Source organism: Haplochromis burtoni, unplaced genomic scaffold (assembly GCF_018398535.1).
Source record: "Haplochromis burtoni strain Fernald_Lab_line unplaced genomic scaffold, NCSU_Asbu1 Contig_407, whole genome shotgun sequence".
Taxonomy (NCBI): Eukaryota; Metazoa; Chordata; class Actinopteri; order Cichliformes; family Cichlidae; genus Haplochromis; species Haplochromis burtoni.
The window spans coordinates 409,158-432,704 of NW_024582768.1; the positions used below are offsets into that span (position 1 = coordinate 409,158).

Below are 23,547 nucleotides of genomic sequence, written 5' to 3' on the forward strand. Positions count from 1 at the left end.
CTGAACGTTTGATTGGCTCCGACCTTCTAATCCCACATGACGGGGTGGAGCCTTGTGTAAGAGGAGAGTGAAAAGCTGTTTAACAAGAGACCCTGAGCAAGAAGGCAGCAGCTTTTCTACAGGTACTGTATCTCCTTTCTCTTATTTCTCCTACAGAAAGCCTTCATTTGCTTCCAATACTTGGGAAAATTATTGAGCTGGTTCTAGAGCTGGTATTAAAGATCCAGGCTGCATACAAAAAATTTGCATGCTTTTGACATTCAAAATTAATGTGAAGTTTAAAAGCTATGGACAAGGAAAGCAGGTGGAAGGTGAAGCAGGATTTGATGATGATTTCAAGGTGATATGTAAGCAAACAACAACAGGAAGAAACGCAGAAAATCAAACAGAGAGTAGGTGCTTTTTTTTTTTACATGAAAAGTTTCCAGTTAAAAGGTCACAGCAACCAGTGGAGGGGACAGTGATCTTAGAGCATTTGTAAGATCTCATAATTTTCAGTGTTGGTTAGTAGAGGTGGTTTCTCATAGGCTGATCTCTAGAAAGAACTCTTGCACTCTCTTTCCACCTGTTTTTCATCCTGCTACATCAGCTCTCCTGTACACTTCACCTTCCATCTGCCTTGTTTCCATCTGTCTGTCCCACTGCCTTATGAGGTTCTGGTCTTATGACCAGTTCTGAATGTCACCGTCTGAGCCAGGCATGGCTTGGATCTTGACACTGAATCCTGGCAGTGCAACCGCCTTCCACCAATCTATAAATACTATGCCCATTGACCCACAGAGTGAACTGCCTTTAACCTACACAGAGAAAGGAAAAGCCTTAGAGTGGGACAAACGGAGCTCATAAAAATCATGTGACTAACTGAGTGACTTTTAATTTCAGGTCTGACTCTGATTAATAGGACTAACAATGACCTCACAGCTCCCCTCTATATAAAGACACACTCTCATGGACACAATCCACAGAGGATAAGCTAAAATTTTACCTTCCAGGCCAGGTCCATGAAACTAAATGAACTGCTTTTGTGGGACATTTCGACAAAATTAACAAGAATGATTATTTTGAATAAATGTCGCATTTTTTGTTAGCTTATGGCTGACTTCTAACTGTTCAATAGCAAAGCATTAGTGGTCATATGAAACCTGCCATTCTGTGTCATATGAAACCTGCCATTCAGACTGCGATAATAACACTAAGAGTGTTTGCCAGAGCCTCCCATGGTCTAAGCTTGATATAATATTGAATAAAACTTTTCATGGGTGAAAGGTCATTAGATAAGAGCAAGTTAGGCCTAGATTGTTCTGGTTATCCTACCTTAATCTTTAGAACTCTCACTACAATCACATCCCAATCCTCAGCCCTAACCCTGACCTGATCCTTTTTTGGATTTTTTTTCGCAGTTTTATTCTACACCCCAAAACTATAACATCATGACAATGTGATTGGTCACTTGCAATGCTGAATTTACACCAACATTTATTATGATGATCCAGGGACACCACAACATGAGGATACTAGATACACATCAGGTGTCCATTTCCACTTTGCCTATACGTGTATATGTTAGCACCATTCACAAGTCATCAACAAAACCTTGCTTTTGTGTTTTTATATGTAGTCCTTTTGCTACTGAAAACCCAGCTAGCAGAAAAATGGCAAGCTCTTTCACACGCCTGATCTCCAAGCGCAATACAGCTGTGCTGTTGGCCGGCTTGGGAGCAGGAACAGCTGGATTCTTGTTGAGTGAAAACAGTTCTCTGGCTGCTGAGGCAAAGAAGAAGCTTTACCCTCCCAGGTAAGACAGGTCAACATTAGCACCACTAATGCCACCAAGGGGTAACCAGTCGTAAAAAGAACTTGGTTGGCTAGAAATCTGTTAGAACATTACCATTTGGCTTCCTTGTTCTATGACCTTAATAGTTTTTTATTTTTTGAAGAATTTATGATCTCAGTGCAACTAAAGCTTTACTTTGTAAAATATGACAACAATTTAAAAAAGGAGGATAAAACCAGGTGTGCTCTAAGATTCAGCCTACATTACCTTGTTATTGACAGGTTGTTACAGTATATTTACACATCGCTCAGTCACATCTGCCCCTCACTGGCTATGTATGGCAGGGGTGTCCAACTTCAGGTCTCAAGGGCCGGTGTCCTGCCAGTTTTAGATATCACCCTAGGTCAGCACACCTGAATCAAATGATTAGTTCATTACCAGGCCTCTGGTGAACCTTAAGACAGGCCATTTATATAGCCCTATAAATCAGCTATGTTGGACCAAGGACACATCTAAAACCTCTAGGACACCGGCCCTTGAGGCCTGGAGTTGGACACCCCTGATGTGTGGTTTCAAAATACCAAGTGGCAAATGATACAATTCAACTAGTTAATCTATGGGCATGTCTGAAAGACATGAAGTTCCTGAATGACATTCTAAATTTAGAGAAAACTAAGGTTATTTTACTCTACCCTAAAAATATTAAAACATGGCCTCTCACCAGAATCTTATGCTAGGTGGCATTACCTTAGCCCCCAGTAACAGTGTGAGGAATCTTGGAGTCATTTTTGACCAGGATATGTTCTTCCATTGACAACATATGCAGGGATATCTTCATCCATTTGCGCAATACCACTAAATTGAAAATTAAGTTTAAAACTTTTCTTTTTGATAAAGCTTATAATTACTGCTGGTTTAGTGACCCTGAACCTCAATCCTTAGTTCTGCTGCGTCATCTTTTCACTCTCTGGTGATGCTATACACCACTATTATATTTAACCATTAATAGTTAATGGCTCTCTCTTTCATAGCGCGCCTTTTGTCCTGTCTCTCCCTGCTCACTTCTATTTCCCTTTCCCCCAACTTCCCCTTGAGCCTGCTGGAGGCTTCTTCCTGTTAAAATGAAGTTTTTCCTTTACACTGTCATCTAGTGTTTACTCATGGGGTTGACTTTCTAATATTGTTGTGCCTTTACACTAAAATATTGTAGGGTGTTTACCGTTCAATATAAAGTGCCTTCAAGCATAAGTTGGTACTACACAAATAAAACTGAATTGAATAGAATGATGTCACAGTGGCTTTGTACATCTTTCATATACACTCTATGCTTAAGCAAGAAGAAAGACAGTGAAAAGTGAGGTGATGATGAGGTTACATCATAGGAACAGATGACAATAAGAGATGTGAGGATTGAAGCAAAAAGTTCTTTCTGCAGTAGATGACCTTGACCAGTCAGTGAGTAGGTATTAGACTGCAATTATCTCCCTTAAAAACAGACAGACCAACTACGTGCCTCACATCACTTGCACATTTCATAAGAGTGACTCACTACAAAATGTTTCCATAACAGAAATACACAGAAGGTGACATCAGTAGACTGTTTTTGAACTGATTCATGTGTTCAAAGTAAAAGTACCCTGCATACTGTTTTGTATTTTCTATATAACAAGTTATTGTTGCACAGCAATTTCCCAACTTCTGGGATAAATAAGGGCTTTCTGATCTCATCTTATGCACTGAGCCTGCAGCATTAATAAACATGTGTGGATTGTGTCAACACAGTCCAACTAAACATCTGAGAGTTTCAAAGAGTACACAATGTCATGTCAGATATGCTGGCGATGTCTTGCAAGATCAGTGACGCTCTCACATTTCATCTGGGTTACCTTTGGCTCACTCTCACTTACTCTTTCACACTGTATTTTATGCTCTCCCCTTTTACTGCCTTTACCCACTCATCCTATGCATACATAGAGTACACTTGCTTCTCTGGTGGCTGAAGATAGATTTTTCTGATAGTGTGCTCATATTTAGGCTCCAGGATAAATTTGGAATGATTTGAAGCCTACTTAGTGCCACTGCATGCTGGATCAGAATCTAAAATCACCTTAAGTTCCTAATAGTTTTACACAATATAAAGATTCAGAATTTAGCCACTGACTCCATATACTCTTTGTCCAATATTAGATTCCTGATATTGATGAACTCTCTGATTCCAGAGTTATAGGTACTCTTACCCCCTAAATGGCAGCTAAGTTTAGCAGCTAGTTGAGGACAAATGGGAGCCACCAGTAGCTATTATCAACCTCTGGCTCTCTTTCATTGCATGTCTTTTGTTCTGTCAAATGGCTGCCCCTCCCTGAACCTGGTTCTGCTGGGGGTTTCTTCCTGTTAAAAAGGAGATTCTCCTTTCTACTGTTGCCAAGTGCTTGCTTAGATAGGGTCATTTTATTGTTAGGGTTTTTCTCCATTATTGTATGGCCTTTACCTTATAATATACAGTGTCTTGGGGTGACTGCTGTTGTGATTTGGTGCTATACAAATAAATAAATAAAAACCCCTAAGTTAGCAAAATAAAAGAACAAAAATTACCTGAAAATCTTTCCCCCAACCCCAAACCAACAATGTACACATCAAATTGTCTATTTGCTTACAAATGAGATTTCTCCAGATTAACCAACTGGTATTCTGCTAGATCAGCACTGAATACGTTGAAGGGAAAATTATGTTGTCAACATTAGCTGGAGTAAGAAGGAATATTATTTCAGGGGTGTAGTAACTGGGTGTAGTAACTCTCAAAACTTTTACATTTCTTCAATCCGTCTCCTCTTGAAGCTCTGATTACCCTGACCTGAGGAAACACAACAACTGCATGGCCTCTGCTCTTACTCCAGCCATTTATGCCAAATTGAGGGACAAAGTCACCCCCAACAACTGGACCCTTGACCAGTGCATCCAAACAGGAGTCGACAACCCTGGACACCCTTTCATCAAGACAGTGGGTTGCGTGGCTGGTGACGAGGAGAGCTATGAGGTAAAACAAAGTGGGTTTTGTTTAAATTATCCACTGAATAACCTGTGCTTATCTTAATAATAATCAGTATATTGATTAATTGTAAATCTGGTAATACGTGAGAACTCAAAAACTGAGGCAGTAAGGTTAAAAAAAAGCATGCCTCATATCACTTGCACATTTCATAAGAATTACTCACTACAAAATGTTTCGACAACAGAAGATAGCAGAAGACTTTTTATGAACTGATTCATATGTTCATAGCTAAAGTATCATGCATACTGTCAGAAATGATGTGTCATTATACAGAGTGTAGTACCTGAATGAATGTATGGTTGGAACAGTCTTTTTTCCCCATTAAGCCAGTAACTGTTGATTCTTTGTCATAGAGCTGATGATTATCCTTATTATAAAGGTGCAATTCCACACCGTCTATATCATAAGACATCAACTGTCAAAGTAAACTTCTGACTTCCTGAAACAAACCTACACTGCAGACTTTATTTGCTGGTGCTTCTAGGTGTTTGCTGAGCTCTTTGACCCTGTCATCAAAGACAGACATAATGGCTATGACCCCAGAGTCATGAAACATCCTACTGACCTGGATGCCTCCAAGGTTAGACCATAGCTTCTTGCCACTATAATTTCAGTGCATCCATATTCGATTTCTACACGTATGAAACACTTGTCTTTGCCTTTGTCCTTTCCAGATAACCCATGGCATGTTTGATGAGAATTATGTTCTGTCATCCCGGGTGCGTACTGGCCGTAGTATCCGTGGGCTTAGCCTCCCCCCAGCCTGTTCAAGGGCTGAGCGCCGTGAGGTGGAGCGGGTAGTAGTGACAGCCCTAGCTGGCCTTAAAGGAGACCTGGCTGGACACTACTACAGCCTAGGAGACATGACGGAAAAGGAGCAGCAGCAACTTATTGATGTCAGTTAATCATTTCAGAGAAATGTATACGCTTTCCTTTACATTTAAACTTATGATTTAATGTTATTTTTAATTATTATTTTGTGTGAATGGTAAATTTTAAAATGGTAAATATAGAGATTTATGGGGTGGATGTTTCTTTGGCACCCAGCACTTTGTTGGGTATCCGTTTAGCTTACTGGTTAAACAGGCACCATATGCCTTACAGCTGAAATGCAGTGGCTTGATTTCAGTCTAACCTGCAGCCCCTTGCTGTATGTCTTCTCCTTCTCTTTCTCGCCCTCTTTCCTGTCTACTCTTCACTGCTGAACTGCCAGATAAGGACAAAAATAAATCTTAACAAAATATGTTGCTTAAATAGAGTTTAAAACTTTCCAAACCGAAATAAGGCTTTCAACAGAAGGTGAAGAAACAGCAGCTGTGGCTTTATGTTCAGGTCATCTGCAGGGATATCAACTGACAGTGAAATGGGATAAGCTGTACTCTTGCATAATACCACTTTGAGCCACAAGATGGTGCAGCAACCCCGTGTAGCTTCTGTAAAGGCTGTTCATATATATATATATTAAATTAAATAATAATAATAATAATATAATAATAAAATATATAAAATATATATATATATATATATATATATATATATATCATACTTTTGCGACTATATATATATATATATTTTTTTTTTCTTTTTCTTTTAGAGAATATATTTTTTTAATCCATTTTTTAAAAACTAATCTCATTCCAGCCTCAACAATACCTATTAAAAAAGACCAATGCCCTTTTATATGACTCTTTGAAATCTTTTCATCACCAAATTGTAAAGAAGTCTTTCTTCCCTTTAAAATCTAAAAATCTACATCTCTTTCCTTCTTGATCCTCCCTTAACCATTCCCACCTGTAGGATCACTTCTTATTTGACAAGCCTGTCTCTCCACTGTTGACATGTGCCTTTATGGCCAGAGACTGGCCAGATGCCAGGGGGATCTGGTATGGTCTATTCAGTTCTTGTGCATGTCCGCTGCTGTGTGACCATGTATGAGTTATTATTGTGCCTGTTCCTGGAAACTGAGCCACTAAAACAGCAGGAAGTTTGATGCTGTGTTTTCCATTTGGTGTGGATAGCTTTTTATAAACGCATGTTTTTGCACAGACGACAAGTGTGAATATCAAAGTGCCTCGTGTCATGAGTCATCAGCAGTAATGAAAGACGAGTAGTTTTCTTGTTTTCTTTTCCTCAGGCACAACAATGATAAGACCTTCCTGATCTGGGTGAATGAGGAGGACCACACCAGAGTTATCTCCATGGAGAAGGGCGGCAACATGAAGAGAGTGTTTGAGAGATTTTGCAACGGACTCAAACAGGTACAGTGGAGTGTGATGTCAAACAGAGTAAAGGGATATCATTTTGATAATTAGCCAGTCTTTTTTGTGGCTGCTAATGTTGCTGAGTTGTATCAGGCTGAAATATCTCAATTATTACTCAATTTATAAACATTCGTGTTTATACACGAATTGTGTCAAATTTCATATTTGACACATCTTCATTTCAGTCATCAAAAAGGATTATTCTTTGTGACACATTAAATCCACTGTGAGGTGCAAACTCAGCTGTTGTAACTCTGTTTGGCCACTGGTTTAAAAAATAAATGCATCACACTCCCAAACTGTATATAAAAGATGGGCAAAGCCACCATGCCATTCCTGACAGGTTTTGATAACGTTTCAGCATTTTAGTCATTGTCATGTTGTTTTTGGGGACCAAAAGAAACCATATTTGGACAAGAGGGTAGAACTTATTAGCTAGTACTACCTAGCTCGATTAGCAGGTTGGATCTATTAACTATTCAAAGACATATACCTGTTAAGTAGCAGACTTATAAAATACTAGAATTTCACTCACCAAAATTATGTGCATTGGCTTGATTATGAGCCAGGCTCCAGTGGCCACTAGAGGAACTGCATTTCATTAATTTAGCTATGTTACTTCACATGTCAGCACTATCCAATTTTGGTCATTTGGGGCATCTGAAAACAAGTGTCATAATTCTGAGTCTTTGATCCAGCACTTTGAGTGTTTTAAAATTCTGTTTATTAATAAATAATTTCTGTTTGATGACTAGTTTACTTACAGTTATATATTATCTATCCTGACTCATAATAAAAGAAAACTGCATTTATTTCATTATGTACTTATTTTGTTAACATGAAAACTCCTCAAATTTCAAACTTCTCAGCTCTCAACTAAAGCGCTGCAAAAAGTGATTATCTTGCTCAACTATTATGTATAGATAAAATGTGATTGGGCAACCATGAACATACTGTTTACAGGTGGAGCACCTGATCCAGGAGAGAGGGTGGGAATTCATGTGGAATGAACGTCTGGGATACGTCCTCACATGTCCGTCCAACCTGGGCACCGGCCTCAGGGCGGGTGTCCATGTACGCCTGCCAAAACTAAGCAAGGTAATATAATGACACTATAACACTATAATTTTAAGTTCTGTTCACTTTTATTTAAATATTTTCAATTTACGACAACAGTTGTCTCATGGGACTTCTGTCAGCACCAGCTGACAGAAGCTAATTTTTAAAGGTTTCTATAATCCAAATTCTTCCTCATGATCTCATCTAGAATTTTTTTTAAATCCCCCAAAAAACCCAACTTCTATTCATGTTATTATTTCTGTTCTTGAAAAAGAAATCTTTTAACTACAGTTTCAACATGTTATAAATGATTCCAACTTACAGGACCCACGTTTCAGCAAAATCCTTGACAACCTGCGGCTGCAGAAACGCGGCACAGGGGGAGTCGACACGGCTGCTACTGGTGATACCTTTGACATTTCCAACCTTGACCGTCTGGGCAAATCTGAGGCGAGGAGATTCTTTTGTTGCCCTTTGCACAATTTCTTTTTTCATGCTAATAAGCTCACATGCATCAGTTCTATATAACGCCCTGTCTGAGCTATTCTGTTGCTGTGTGCTTCTAGGTGGAGTTGGTCCAGTTGTTGGTTGACGGCGTCAACTACCTGATTGAGTGTGAGAAACGGCTGGAAAAAGGCCAGGATATCAAAATCCCATCTCCCATTGTTCAGTTTAGGAAATGAAAACTGAACTTCTCAGTTTCCTCGGTGACCTGATCAGTCCTCCCTCTCAAACTGAGCCTGCTAGAGCACCTGAGAGGGACTCCCATCAGCGAGGAGAAAGCATTCTCTTTAAGTTTCCAAGACAGAGTGCATTTCTTTAAGATAAATCATCTTAGACGTGTTCTTTAGAGGAAAACTCTACCTCAAGAAAATTGTAACCCCAAGTTCAATGAATAAACACTATACAACATTTTATTGCTTTCATTTTGTTTTTTGCTGTTGTTCTGTTTTTCACTTTGGCTGGGCAATAAAGTGTAGAAAGTGGTTCAGAATTCTTTCACTGAAGCACAGTCTGTTGTTTGTATGAAGATAATGTCAGTTTTGTAGTTATTAGATGGCAGTTTATTTTCCTATCATCATCAGCCACTTTATTAGGTAAACCATGCTGGTGCTGGGTTGGAAACCCTTTTGTCTTCAGAACTGTCTTAATTATTAGTGGCTGAGATTCAAAAAGGTGCTAGAAACATTCCTGAGATTTTGGTTCATACTGTCATGATAGCGTCAACCAGTTGCTGCAGATTTTCCAGTTGCACGTGATGGTTATAAAGGAATGGATATGGTCAGCAATAATACTCAGGTAGGCTAATAGTGCTCTGTTGGTACTTACGGGTCCAAAATGTACCAAGAAAATACCCTGCGCACCATTTCACCACCACGATCATCCTGAAACATTGACACAGTATGGATCCATGCTTTTATGCTCATGCCGATTCTGACCCTTCCATCTGAACATCACAGTAGAAATAAAGATTTTTCCTGTCCTCTGCTGGCCAATTTTGGTGAGCTTGTGCACATTGTAGCCTCAGTGTCCTCTTCTTAGCTGACAGGAGTGCCATCTGGTATGGTCTTCTAATTCTGTAGCCTATCAGCTTCAACGCTTAACATTCAAAGTTGGTGTCGCTGTAACAAGTAGTTATTTGAGCTACTGCCACCTTTCTAGTGGCTCAAAGTAGTCTGGTCCCTTTCCTCTGACCTCTAAAAATCTATAAGTTAACTGAATACGCTCTCCTTTCCTAACCATTATCTAAACCGTAGAGATGGTTGCGCAGGAAAATCCCAGTAGATGTGCAGTTTTTGAAATCCTTAGATGAGCCCATCTATAGCATCAACAACCATGACATTATCAAAGTAATGTCAATCGCCTTTCTTTACCTCTCCAAAGCTGGACCCAGCTGTAAATCTGGTAAGGATTATGCCTAAAAATCCCACTACAGGAATAGGAAAGATCCTGCATGTGCCTCTGTATTTCCTACTGGCTTCTCACATTTGTAAGCATCAGTAATTTTGTATCTTGTTTTTACATCAGTAATAATGGATCTTTAATGTAATGTTCACTGACAACATGCACTTTACAAAGGGGCCAACAGAGGTGGAAGAAGTTTAATAATATTTCTAAAGATACAAAAATGATTCAATGACTTGAATGTTGTTGCATTTTCAGAAGTTTCTTTGCTCCCGTGTGAATTTTGCATGAGCAACAAAGTTAAATTCTGCCACTGCCACGGGTGATTTTACAGATCACGGTGTATCCTAGGGGGAAAACGACTGAAAGGAGTAGACGACAAATATAACCCACAGCATAAATGCCGTCAAGATTTGAAACAATGCTTAAAAATCTGTAAACAGGTGTGCATAAGCTAATGATTAATCTAAGAACACATTCAGCATTAAAGTAAGCAGAACAGCACTTTTCAGAGATTTCACTTTCGACGATGCCACCTCAGAAAATTTTATTTTTTCTAAAAAGGAAAGAAAAAAAAAATCTGTAGAAAGAACTCAAAAACAACCAAAAGGTGACACTTTGAGGCCAGAGCCCGCCTGTGCACCAAAAAGTCCTGCTTTTCTTTTTGGCAAAGTGAAAGAGCAACACAAGCCTCTATTAAAGAGTGGTTGGACAGTGCTAAACAATGCAGGTTTGGAGAACAGGCCATCTCTGTGAAATAAGGGGATAAGAACAGAGAGTCAGGCTGGGTTCTTTGAACAGGAAACAAAAAGGAAGTCTAAGAGGCGGATCGTCAGTCCACAGGTCGCTTTTCACTGTGTTTCTTTGTGAACTCCTCTGCGTTCTTCATGAATTTCGCACGGTCTTTAGTGTACTCCTCTGCCAGGTCAGCCCTCAGTGGATGCTCTGGCTGAGGCATGTTCACCATTGCAACCAGACACTGAATCACTGGCAGACAGAGGGAATGAGAAAAGAACATTTGTGAGCATATTTGGTACTTTTTGGAACAGATATAAGAAAGCAATAATAAGATGTGGATGTCCATTTTCACCTTGGCAGGTTTTCGTGGCTGGCTTCCAGTTCTCCACACTGATGATGGGCAGGCAGACCTGGCCCTTTTCATCAATGTTGGGGTGGTAGATTTTTGTCTTGAAGGTTATCTTAGGTGGCTTGAAAGGATACTCTGCAGGGAAGATGATCTCAATCCGAAATGCTCCTTTGTCATATGGAGGACAGTCCTTGAAGAAAATAAGTATGTGTTAATTTCAGGAAAATCGAAATAATATTTAGTCAACAATAATTACATAATTTAATTAATAATGCTCTTTGACTTTAAGATGACTTGGTGGGGGTCATTTTTATGTGCGCTTTGATACTTTTAATAGTGAAAATTAAAAATGTTGCTAAAATGATTTCAGTGTTCTTCTCTAATAATGTTCTTCTTTTTTATACTTCTGAACATATTAAGGATGCCCCTCTCTACAGCATTAAACAGAACCGAAACTTGTGTCTGACACTTACCAAAACAGAAACCTTAAAAAAATAAAATAAGTGAACAAAAAACAAGTAAGCTGATAATGTACTGTTCACAACAGATATATATATAGACTATATAAAACAATATTTTTCATACAAGTCAACCCAAATTTCTACCAAAATGTTCTTCTCGAACTTCACAATGTGTGATCTGAAATTTGAGCCATTAGAGAAACAAAAGTGGGAAAAATGTATAGTTACATAGGGTCAATACTTACAGGAACAATAAGCCCTTGCCAGTTCAAAATATTAGATTCATCCACTTGAATGATTCGGAAATTCTTTATTCCAGAATCGCGAATGTCTTGAATCTCCTGAAACGAAACATAATTGATTGAAATTTGGTGCAAAATTATGCAGTGACAGAACAGGAAGAACAAACAGACAAATGCGTGAATGTATAACGTAGAGCAATCAGCCACAACATCTCCAAACTGGAAGCCAGAACCTACTAAAAGTGATCCAAGGAAGGAGAAATGGTGACTCGGCAGGTTCAGAAAGGGCAGTACTGGACCATGCCGTTTTAGCCCACAGAAAAACAGTCTTCAGCTGGCTAGGATAAAAATGTGTCAGCACACAAATTGCTGTGCATGACGCTGCACAAATGCAGACTGTCAGAACCTACAATGACCACATGAACAACACAGTGCTGACTTGGTCCCCAAATTTCCAAGATCTCAACCGAGACAAGCATTGTTGGGATGGGCACACACGGACACACACACACTGACTTAAGGTGTGTTCTTTTGGTGACATTAGGGTGAGTGCCACATTATGAGGTTGTGGTTTTAAACTTGTGGCTGATTGATGCCGATAAAACGTGAGGAAAAGTCAAGAAACCAGGTAAGGAATACAATCTGCTGGGTGTAGGTGATTCAGAGGAACTGTGTAATATGGCCCTGATGGACCGAGTCCCATCAGACAGTAAACAGTTACATCACTTCCTCCACAATGACTCATACCCGCTCATTCCTCGGTTCAGATTACTACTCACACAATGCATTTTTCCTTCCAGGCTGTTCACATAAATACTGCAAAAACAATTATGGTGTTTTAAATTTTATTAACATCGGACAATGATGGCCTGTGTGAGACCTTCACCTCCACTAATACAGTTCTGCATACTTACAAGGCAGCAGTCATAGATTCATACTAATTAACAATAAATAAATAAATAAATAAATTAATTAATTAATTAATTAAATTAAATAATGGGTTGCCAGACTGTGACCTTTGCAATGACATGTGTGTATGGCAAACAGACAGAGGTGGAGAACTCAGTTTTTTGCTATGAAGGCCTGTGATGTATGAAACACTCAAGGATTCATATAGACTAAGCTTTTTAACATAACCCTCAACAAATTAAAGAAAAAAAATTAAAAAACAAAAACCTGAAATAGCTTCAAACTTAAATGGGTATTGCATCTTTAAAATGTGCGTGTGCAGCACCACTGGCTGAGGACTAATGGTTCCATGATGGTTACTTTTAGTTATTTAAAAAAAAAACAACAAAAAAACAAAAAGTGTTTAATTTGTGACTTGTTAACCTTGTTTGCGGTTGACTGATTTCAGGTATAAAGCAAAGCAGTTGCAGAGAATATCAAGGAGCAGCCTTGTGATAACAGTCACCTTCAACCACCACAACCAGCTGTTAGCTGAACACTAGCACTAGCATTAGTTTAAAAAAAAAAAAAAAAAAAAAAAAAGCGTTACAAAACAAATCCATCTGGTTACTCAGATCAAATATTTTTCATTCATATGGTCAAAAAGTCTGCCAGTATAAATTTCAGAAGAACATATAGGTGAGATAGACAAACAGGAGGAAGGAACTAGTAAATGTTATCAAACCACTGAGGTCCTACAGTTGCAAGTGATTGGCAGAAAGAAAGTGACAGTCATAATATTTTATACCGATCAATTCAAGCTGTACATGCCCTACAGTCCCAGTCATTTCAGATAATTCTCTTGCAACAGTTTTAACTGAAAGCAAATAGTAGTTATTTTCTAATTCCCAATGGAATTTGGAATTTACGTGAACTGTAAAACTGAACTGTCAGGGGATTTCAGGAAGTCGTGACAGCACACTTCACCATTTTCTTTTTGGTATGAGGAAATTACTAACATACAGCAAATCAAAACTAAAACGAGTCAGAACAAAAGAAAGTATGAACGCCTGGCCAGTCACTACACTGTTTACAACATTAGCATACAATTCATTTTTTTCTCTCTTTAAAAATAAAAATCAATGTCTACAATAGCCACATTTTTCTACTTACTCTTTTAACTTACAGGAACAATTCTTTCCAATTGTTACACTTAATTCTTCATAATTTATTGACTACTCTATTTTGTTGCTGAAAAACGCTAAATAAAGGCATTACTCCTTCTGTTTGTTTTATATTGCGTTTGTTTACATGCAAGTACATGACCAAGTCAAAATAACTTTGTATACTGTTTTGCAAATAACTAACTCTTAATCCCCTAAACAAGAGAATAATGTCATTCATATATATATATATATTTTTTTATTATTAAACGTTTATTAAACGTATACGGCTCAGATGAGGTCTGACGTCACGTCCCAACCCCAAAGTCTCCATGTTTTCGCCTCCGCGGCTGCCTTCAGACGGCGAAAGCGGTTAAAACGAGCTGCTACAGTTTCTACCATGCTTGCCTATTAAACACCAGCTTGCTTTCCGACTTAAAGCCGTAGATGACAGTTTTATCTTAAAGCTTAATCACGCTCTGCTGGCATTTCAAATTAACAACTAAACCCCGAGTCACCGTCTATCGGCCGTCATTATCCTTTCGTTTTGTCAGACACTTGAGCGACAAACACCCGGACATTTTCTCTTTGCTCACGAATCTGTAGCTACACTCATAAAGTCGAAACCATTGTTTAAACCATGTCAAAGTTCCAGAAATCCAACAACTAAGATCTTTTTCTTACCCTAGTTAGTCTCCGAGCCGAAGTCATTGTGGTACCGATTCCGTCTTCTCCTTCTTCTTCCTTTTTCTTTCCGCTCTACCTCGACTTCTTTTCAGTTTGTTTTAAAACGGATGACGGGCGGGATTCTCTTGCGTTACCGCCCTCTTTGGGCCCGGAGGGTTACAGATTTTAACCAAATTTTTACCGCTTTGCTTTGGATATGTGTTCCTGTTTCCTTTTAGGTATCCCCATTTCTTTAAGACATCCTTTTAGAATAAAACTATTATATTTATCCATCTATTGTGGTAAGCTAGTCCAGTATTTAGTTCTGTTTATCTAATACATTCATTTAACCATGGCTCATTTAAAGGAGATGTGGAAAATCGATGCAAAAGCGTTATAAAAAAAAACAAGCACACATGAATTATTTTGAAATTAAAAGACAATTAAAGAAAAAAAAAGATAATTCCCCCACATTTCACAGTGATTAAATGGTGAATGTCCTTTTATCAAAAAGTCTTTATGGATTTTTTTGAAAAGTGATTCTATTAAATTAAATTTTTTGTCACCTGTTTTGTCACCTTGCCTCTCTGCACTGAATCATTACTTGTTATTAATCTCTGCCTCTCTTCCACAACACGTCTTTTGTCCTGTTTTCCTCCCTTAACCATGAACCAGTTGTGGCAGATGGCCACCCCTCCCTGAGCCTGGTTCTGCTGGAGGTTTCTTCCTGTTAAAAGGGAGTTTTTTCTTCCCACTGTCACCACAGTTCTTGCTCATAGGGAGTCTTATGATTGTTGGGTAGGCAATATAAATTGCCTTGAGGCAACTGTTGCTGTAATTTGGTGCTGTATAAATAAAACTGAATTTAATTGAATTGACGATACAATGACATAATAATGAAAATGCAAGAAAAAGAATCACAGAGTCTAAGAACATCCTACTCTCACTAGCTATCAGAAATGTTCTAATTTACTCATAATTCTCTAAATTACAACCTTTTAAGTGTGACTCACAGTGAGGAGCAGTTTTCTTTTCAGTCGCATCTTATATCAGGTGACCTCAATTGTTCACATGTTAGGGTGGGTTAAGGGATCACACTGATTTCACCTGAAACCACAAGTGGTTTTTTCACACCTTATGTGATGAGTCACATGATTAATAGTGGGTCAATTACCCCCTCCTAAGGGACACTACCAACTAAGATTTAAATATCTGTGACTCTCCACTTTTTAGCCTTGGATGAGAGGTGAAATGTCTTCAACAAAATTAAAGAAGTCCAGCGGTTTCTTTTTAAGGTCCTAAGATTCCTCTGGGCAGAAATACCTTGTTGATGCTACAGGTCAAAAGAGACAGGCCAGGCTGCTTTGAGTTTACAGGACGGATACAAAAATACAAATAACAACTTGTTATAACATAGGTATGCAGCAGATGACTCTTATTGTTTCACAGTAAGATCCACCATTGCTTGTCGTTGATAACTGTGAACAAACTCATTCATGTCATCTATCACACATGACATGAAAGATGGCTATCGTGTTGCCATCTACTCATTTCTGAAGTCCCATTTTGAAACTTTGAGATGAGCCTTTCCAGCATCACAATCTCAGTATTAAAAAAAGAAGAGGAGATGGGAAATGGAATGGTTCTTATATAGCAAAATAATAAAATAATAAATTGCTATTACACAAAAGCACAAGGCAGCCCTTGTTCAACTTCCAAGTTTTTAGTCTTTATTTTTTTAGAATACAAAATTATATTTAAAAAATTAACAGAGAAATTTACAGTGATTACCTTTAAGAAACTCTAATGTTTCAGAACTTGCCTGAGAAAGATTTTGTCAAGTTTTTTTGTTTTTTTTTTAAATTTCTCTTTTGTATGTAGCTCCCAGGAAGAACAAGTTTACTCACCACCACTTCTGCGCTGGTGAGTAAACTTGTATGCCAGCCACACAGCCTAAGCATATCCTGTGACCTCCCGACAGTCTGCATGTTCAAGATGGCCGCTTAAGTGGAGAATTTACACCTCTCCAGTAAAACTAATCCAGCAGCTAGTTGGCCGAACGACTTTTACCGTGGAATTACCCTAAGATACCAGCAACGTTTTCTTATGCGTTACATCTGAAGAGATAATAATTGTTGAGGTTCGACACATGGAGTAAAACATACTGGTAAGAAATTCGTTAACCCCCCCCCCTCCATAGTTTGGTAGCCACATTAGCCAGCTAGCCTGTTCAGTAACAACTAACAGGCTAATTTTTAGCAACACCTGGCGTAATCGTGCTAATTTCAGTAGACGTACAACAGGCAGTCCAAAGGTGGCTCACCTTTAAACAGTTAGCCAGAGTTAGCTGTAAAAATAGGACTCTGGCTAACTGCTAAGTGGGGTTGTTAATGTGAAATGTAAGTGCTAATGTTACCTGCTAACGTTTCATATATGATGGGTTTGCTAGTTTTGTTTACCTTACTCGCTCTTATACTGCCTTTTTGGTTTGTGAAACTGTTTTAAATGAGAGCAAGAAAAATGTATGTAGTATGTGTTGTTTACGCCACAACCGATATTTGTAACTTCAGCTCTAAACAGCCATAGTGAATGTGTTTGTACTTCTCGTTTCATATTATTTGTCATTGCATTTTGCCAGTCTCATAAGCAATGAGCAGCAGAACGACATGAATTTTAAATGACAGAATACTTATCAAACCTCAGTTCAGAGGGTTGTTGAGACTTCATCCTTCCCTTAAATATTAAACCTTGTTGGAAAGAAAAGATAGTTACTGAATGACAGCAGCAAAAAGAGGCTCTCTAAGTAAGACCGGAAAAAGAAGTTCTTCCCACTTTGTGGGAAGCTTAGTGAAGTGAAATAAATTTTTTCTTTTTTTCTAGCGTTCCAAACGTCAGCTTGTTACTGTAATTACTAGAAAAACATTTACTGAGAAAAAGCTGGTGGAATTCCTTAATTAAACCACGTGTTCAGAAAGCTCCAACGTGAAGAAAAGTGAAATTAGTATCTGCTCCTATCCACCACTGTTTAGTGAAACATCTTCAGCAAAACTACAGAAGATAAAATAAGATATTGAGACTATTAGCTTAGTCTGACAATGTTTAAAGCAAGCCATCCCTAGGGCTGGTTGGTTTGGACACTGAATTATTATAAACATTAATTATTTTTGTACCATCATCAGGTCTGTTTTCTGCGACAGGAAAGGTTGCATAAAAGCACAGGGCTAAGCATAGTTCTGAGAATGTTGATATGTTTGATTTTCTTCATTGCAGCCACCACATACTCATTTAAAAAGCTTACAGAAACACTCACTGATTTACTAGCATAGTTAAACGTACAGAGGCACATACACAAGAACACACACCTAATCTACCTCACAGAAGATACAGTACTTACAGACCTATTTTCAAACATATAATATAGGGTATATAAATACAGTGAACACGTTTAACTCTTTGGCAGATGTTGTATGAAGTAAAATTATTAAAAGCATTGCTATTTCTAAAAGGGAAACCAATGAGTAGTTCATTTTGAAAGACCAGTATTTTTTCTCTTTTAAGTATTTGTTATTATTTCTTGTCCAATTACTTGGTTAATCAATGGCATAGTCAATTAGTGAAACAATCAATAGCTGCATCCCTATTTATTTCCTTTTCTTTGTTCATGGACCTTTACTTTGAGAACTATGTAGTGATAAGCTTTATGAGTTAAGTTGAGACATTGAAGTTGTGGGAACTACATTCTAGTACCAGTACCTTAGCACTACTGTGAATCATTCATACACGTATCCTTCTTGTGGTGTTCCTGTTAAGTTACCCGAGGATTGTATATCACCTAGTTCTCCTTTCATTTATCGCTTCCGTCTGGTAAAAGTACAGCTGAACTACTACTACTTCTACTACTACTCTTCAGCTATAGACTATTGCGCTACACAAACGAGACATAGTTGTCATTAAGTAGTGTAAAAACCCACAAATCACAGTGAGTAATAGTTGAGTGACATCAGAACTCACATGGTTCATATCATGTGATGGCTGTGAAACTGGTTTGTGTGAAGGTGACAATTCATAGTTGATACGGGTTTGTATACACTTTCAGCTTTTTGAATTCATGTTGGACTAAATTCTAAGTAAGATGGAGGCTTGCTCTGAAAACAATGACTTGTGTACTAAGGCTTGGCGATTGGATGAATATATCAGCTATCGATGATAGGCTTTTTGCTGATTGTTTTTACAAGAGCGAGTTATTTATTTGACCATGAATAAGTTTGCTAATAATGTTGGTTGAAGCTAAGAGTCAACAGAAAAAATAATAGCACTGTTTTAACAGCACCCTCTTCCAGCTTCCAGCAAATGCACCCTCCTCAGAGTGCGCACAAATGCAGCGATTCAGTTACTCCAACTTATAACAGAAAGAAAGAAAGGCAGTAGCCTATGTTCAGAAAAGGAACCCCCACATTTTATTTAAATTAAAAACTCCACAATGCTGGGGAGGGAAACAAAGAGAAATTGGCTTCTTTTTTCCACCAATGGTTACAGGCTGTTCCAGTGTTTATCTGTCTTACACACTTCACCAAACAAAAAATACAAAATTAAACAAAAAGTTAAAAATCTCCGATAAAATAGTAAGTCTTTTGCCAATTTGGCGCATCTCAAGAAAATAAATAAATACATTAATTAATTCATAATCTAAAAAGTAGCTATATTAATACTGAAACAAACAAGAAAAGAAAGTAAAATATTCTCTCCAAACAAAACTTTCTAAATGTGCAAATAAGTTCATGGATGATTGCTCTGCCCATCAAAAAGTCTGTTCCTGCGTGAATATATTGCCTAACGTCGGTTGGAAAATTTTTACATATCTCCCAACCTTATTTTGTTCATAATACAAGATAATTTGGTACAAGATTCAATGATGTACTAATTGATATTAAGATTAATGTCTTTGTCACCAGTGCTGTCTTTACTTCCTCCAGCTGACACTCAGCTCTACACAGTAATGCCCCATCTCCTCAGTAGTTTGCATTAGGGCTGGGCCATATCATACCGTTCACGGTAATACCGGTATAATGTTGAGCAACGATAAGAAAATGAAATATCACTATGGCTGCTCAATTAATCGAATTTTAATCACGATTACGATCTGGGCTTTCAACGATCATTAAAAAGCCGATTTTTAGCCCCTCCCTCATTTATCCGCGACACCTTAAAGGCCGGTCCGTGAAAATATTGTCGGGCATAAACCGGTCCGTGACGCAAAGAAGGTTGGAGACCACTGATTAAGAGGACCCGAGGGAAGCTCGGAAAGCTAAGCAGAAGTTATTTGGAGAGGAGAGTGACTGCCGTTGGTTGAAAAGAGAGGTAAAAAAAACTTCAGTGGTGTTGCACACTATTTTATATTATTTTTTAAAGTCATTGTTAACCCTTTTGTTAACCCGGTCAGAGCAGCACGCTCCGTTTTGTGTAACTATTTTTAAATCCCTGTAGAACCTGAACCGTGTAAACTAGCGCAATAATTTGTTTTGCATATGAAACCAGAGGAGTTGTACTTACATCTTATGCCATCAGCTTGTCCTCGGTCACAGTTTCCTTCCACATATAGCTTTGCAAAAATTGCATAAAAAGCGCTTGCAGGAACAAAAACATAATATTCCAGAAACACGCTTTGCCGATCCGATCAGCTGTTCGTAACACTTCCCACAGTGAAACAGACGTCAGCGAGAACTATCGCATGTCCGCCATTTCCTGGCCGAAACCGGAAGTGACTTCGCGGAAATATAGTTTTTTACTTGTAGGCCTTAAAAGCCTATACTGGTCATGTTTGACTTTTCTGAATAGTTTCTGGGATGCTTAGAACTCAAATTGCACTGCTGGAAATAGTTTATTTTGATGCACCTGCTGTTTTCTTTGCAAATTTGCATCATAGGATTGTTTTTTTTTCGTTTTTCCTGTTGCTGTATCTCCAAAATAAAACTATGAAGACACTCAAAATAAATTTCCTGTTGTTGTAAACTATTTTTTGCAACTTTTTTGTATTTAAAGTTTTGAGGGATAAACCTCTTAAATTTCTCCAAGTAGAAATATATGTAAAAAAAAAACAAAACAAAAACGATTTTCAATTTTTTTGTAGTTTATTGCACTTGTTTGCAGTTAATGTAGTTACTATGGACTTAATGCATACATATTATTAAAATATGGGCAATAACAGTTGTATTGATGTATAGCAACTTGAAATGCTCTCACAAATGGCACTACAACATGTAAAAAAAATAATATAAGCTCTGGCGGACTTGGTTCTATGGTAGGTCTTAAAGGGTTAAATAAATAAATATCGTCAAATAATCGTGATCTCAATTTCAGTGAAAATAATCGTGCTTATCATTTTTGCCATAATCGAGCAGCCCTACACAAAACTCTACGTCCAGATGAACAGAATCAACTTTTGGAGATTAATTGTTATGGTTTTCCATTGACTGTTTTGTGTTAATCTCTGAGTTGTAAAGCATTGTTCTTTTTCTGTTAGCCACTTTGATTCTTTTTCCTTATTTATACTTGCTTTTCTTTTTTTTATTTGTTACTAGAGGGGATCTCCTAAAGAGGAATATCTAAATTTTCACTGCAACATAATTATGGAATTTTAGTGTTATATGAAACTGTGCTTATTTAACACTAATGGAACACAGTTATTGCTGTGTCTTAAGCTGATAAAGATTATAATGTCAGAGATTTCTGCTTCTTCACCTCCAAACAACAGCATTATCAGCTCATTTTAGCCACTTCACACTATCGTCATGTCACTTTGTGCAGAGTACTGACAATCTGCCACTAAATGGGATGATCCCTGCTAAAGATGTTCATTTGCAGCTCAGCGTCATGTGCATTTGCACTTTTGTTGTCTTTACCGAGGTCCTTGACTGGTGTAGTAAATGTTTACTAAGCTGTGGTTGGCATGTTAAGTGGATTTTTACTCCACCACCCAAACACCAAAGAACCTGAAAAACAATCCAACATTTGAAGTAATCCTTTCTTCACCCAACAGACCTGTTTTTGTTTTTCTTTTCAGAAACTGTAGGGCATAAAAAGCCTCTTTCCTTTAGTGCAGCATGGACAGCTTCTTCAAGGCAGCTGTATGTGATCTGGACAAGCTGCTAGATGACTTTGAACTCAATAGTGGTAAGACCAGTCACACATCACATGGACAGTAACATCTGATAAGGGATAGACATGATTCATTGTTAATGGATTTATTCATTTTATAGTTTATCTCAGTAAAGATATAACAACTGATAACACAAGTAACAAAGAATGTGTATGGAATTATTATATTATACTATTATAAGTCACGTGCGGGGAAAAACATAATCTGAGCAAATAATTTCATTTCACAGGTGCAATTAAATTCCCTGTGTTTAAATTCAATAACTCGCATGCGTAGAACTTAGCAGCCATGCACAGAAAGAAGCCATCGCGAACACAAGAGTGTCTGCTTTGAGGCTGCTGCAGTTTCACACTCTCGTGGGTAGTCCTCGGCAGGATTGGACTGACTTTTGACTGTTTGGAGGCGGAGCCCAAAGGAAGTGCGTGTCCTATTGGTAATTTTGATGCTCAGTTCCGGTTTTGGCATTAAACTGAGTTACACTGTAGCAGCAACAGAAGCATTGTTTAAAACTGTACTTCTTTGCAATTTGGAAAATAAAGTTTGCCAAATTAATTATCAACAGTTGTTGATTGCTGGGTAGCAGTAAAAATACTGACAACTGTCACTGAATTACTTTGATGCTAAAGAAAATCCTTTAAACCAGAGGATTAGGGAACTTTTGAAGCTATGGCAGTGCTGTTGTCCCAATGTGTTGTACAGTACTCCATAGCTTTTATGATTTAAAAAAAACAACAGCAAAAAAACCCTAACTCGTAACAAGAACCAGGAAAGGGAGTGAGAAATTAGAACTTTCGCTAAAATACATACATTTAAAAAAGTTGCTCAATCTGCAGCCAACACATGTAACTGTACATACCATAAGTTGGAGTGTTTCATAATGTGCCATAGATTTCTGCGGTTTTAGCATTTTTTTTCTCCCCAGTGTTAAAGTGAAGCCAGTGATAAAAAGTCAACAAATCCTCAATACAGATGTGTATCAAAGATCAAGTCTTTCATACTGATTTTTGATTTATTTAACAACTGATAACACAAGGAACTGATGTTTTTGTTTATCATACAGCAGATTAATGGGACAGCAGTGCAGAGACTTGCATTAGAATCTTCTGCTTTTAAACATTTCTTCAGCATTAAAGTAATTCAGTGACAGTTGTCAGTATTTTCACTGCTAAGAGCAACCAACTAACTTTTGTTTTTGTGAGCACTGCTCAGAAGCGGCAAAACAGAGTAAATCAGACAATCTTTACATCTTGGGAAACAAAATATTTAAAAGAGATGATGTTAAAAAAACACCACATTTTGTGTAACTTCTTGGTCTGTGTTACAAAACTAGCAACCTTTGTCACACCAAGTTAACATGCATACGTTATACACACACACATCTATATTTACTCACAGACACGCGCATAGATGTACATGCATACGTACACATTTATCAGTGTACCTACAGACAAATATTTTCTCTTATCAGCAACATGTTGATATTTTCATTCTATACAATAGTGCCCAGTGACTTCTTTTTTTGGCCAGGCAGTGCATATAGCAGAATATATATAGCAGAATCTCTGTCAGGTCTGGAAGCCAGGAAGGAAGACTCTCACTCAGGCAAAGGAGTGTCCCATCTGGAGACACCGGATTTTATACTCAAACCTGTGATTCAATGATACTTTGTCAAACATCCAAGGTTTAGCCAAAAATGGTGTTTCTTCTAGAACTAACAACAACTGCAGTGTGTTTGTACTCTTAGCAAATTTAAATAAGTTTTACACATTTGTCTTTATGAAGACAAATGGCTGTCTTCATTTGTCATGTTACTGGCATGCAGTAGTCTGTTTACTG

At 37.9% G+C, this 23,547-nt stretch overlaps 3 protein-coding genes across 4 annotated transcripts in view; 2 read left to right on the plus strand and 1 right to left on the minus strand.

Annotated features, from left to right (window-relative positions):
• The first annotated feature begins 46 nt into the window (after positions 1 to 46).
• ckmt2a (creatine kinase, mitochondrial 2a (sarcomeric)) lies at positions 47 to 9,058 on the plus strand. Its single transcript, XM_005944597.2, has 10 exons — positions 47 to 122; positions 1,619 to 1,795; positions 4,610 to 4,808; positions 5,308 to 5,403; positions 5,498 to 5,719; positions 6,621 to 6,706; positions 6,958 to 7,081; positions 8,048 to 8,182; positions 8,468 to 8,593; positions 8,710 to 9,058. The coding sequence occupies exons 2-10, from the start codon at positions 1,653 to 1,655 to the stop codon at positions 8,824 to 8,826; spliced, it is 1,248 nt and encodes a 415-aa protein (XP_005944659.1). The 5' UTR covers positions 47 to 122; positions 1,619 to 1,652; the 3' UTR covers positions 8,827 to 9,058.
• A 1,173-nt stretch (positions 9,059 to 10,231) lies between these two features.
• Positions 10,232 to 14,725, minus strand: ube2l3a (ubiquitin-conjugating enzyme E2L 3a). The gene is made up of 4 exons (XM_005944595.3): positions 14,574 to 14,725; positions 11,842 to 11,937; positions 11,139 to 11,325; positions 10,232 to 11,035 (listed from the first exon to the last, which is right to left on the minus strand). Exons 1-4 carry the CDS (start codon positions 14,598 to 14,600, stop codon positions 10,881 to 10,883), a joined length of 465 nt encoding a protein of 154 aa, XP_005944657.1. The 5' UTR covers positions 14,601 to 14,725; the 3' UTR covers positions 10,232 to 10,880.
• Positions 14,726 to 16,507: 1,782 nt separating this feature from the next.
• Positions 16,508 to 23,547, plus strand: part of zfyve16 (zinc finger, FYVE domain containing 16) — a 41,802-nt gene continuing 34,762 nt past the window's right edge. For both annotated transcript variants that reach the window (XM_005944594.3, XM_042213009.1), the window contains exons 1-2: positions 16,508 to 16,722; positions 21,616 to 21,725. In XM_005944594.3, the coding sequence (XP_005944656.1) occupies positions 21,656 to 21,725 (70 nt within the window). In that variant the 5' untranslated portion in view covers positions 16,508 to 16,722; positions 21,616 to 21,655. The remainder of the gene's footprint in view (positions 16,723 to 21,615; positions 21,726 to 23,547) is intronic.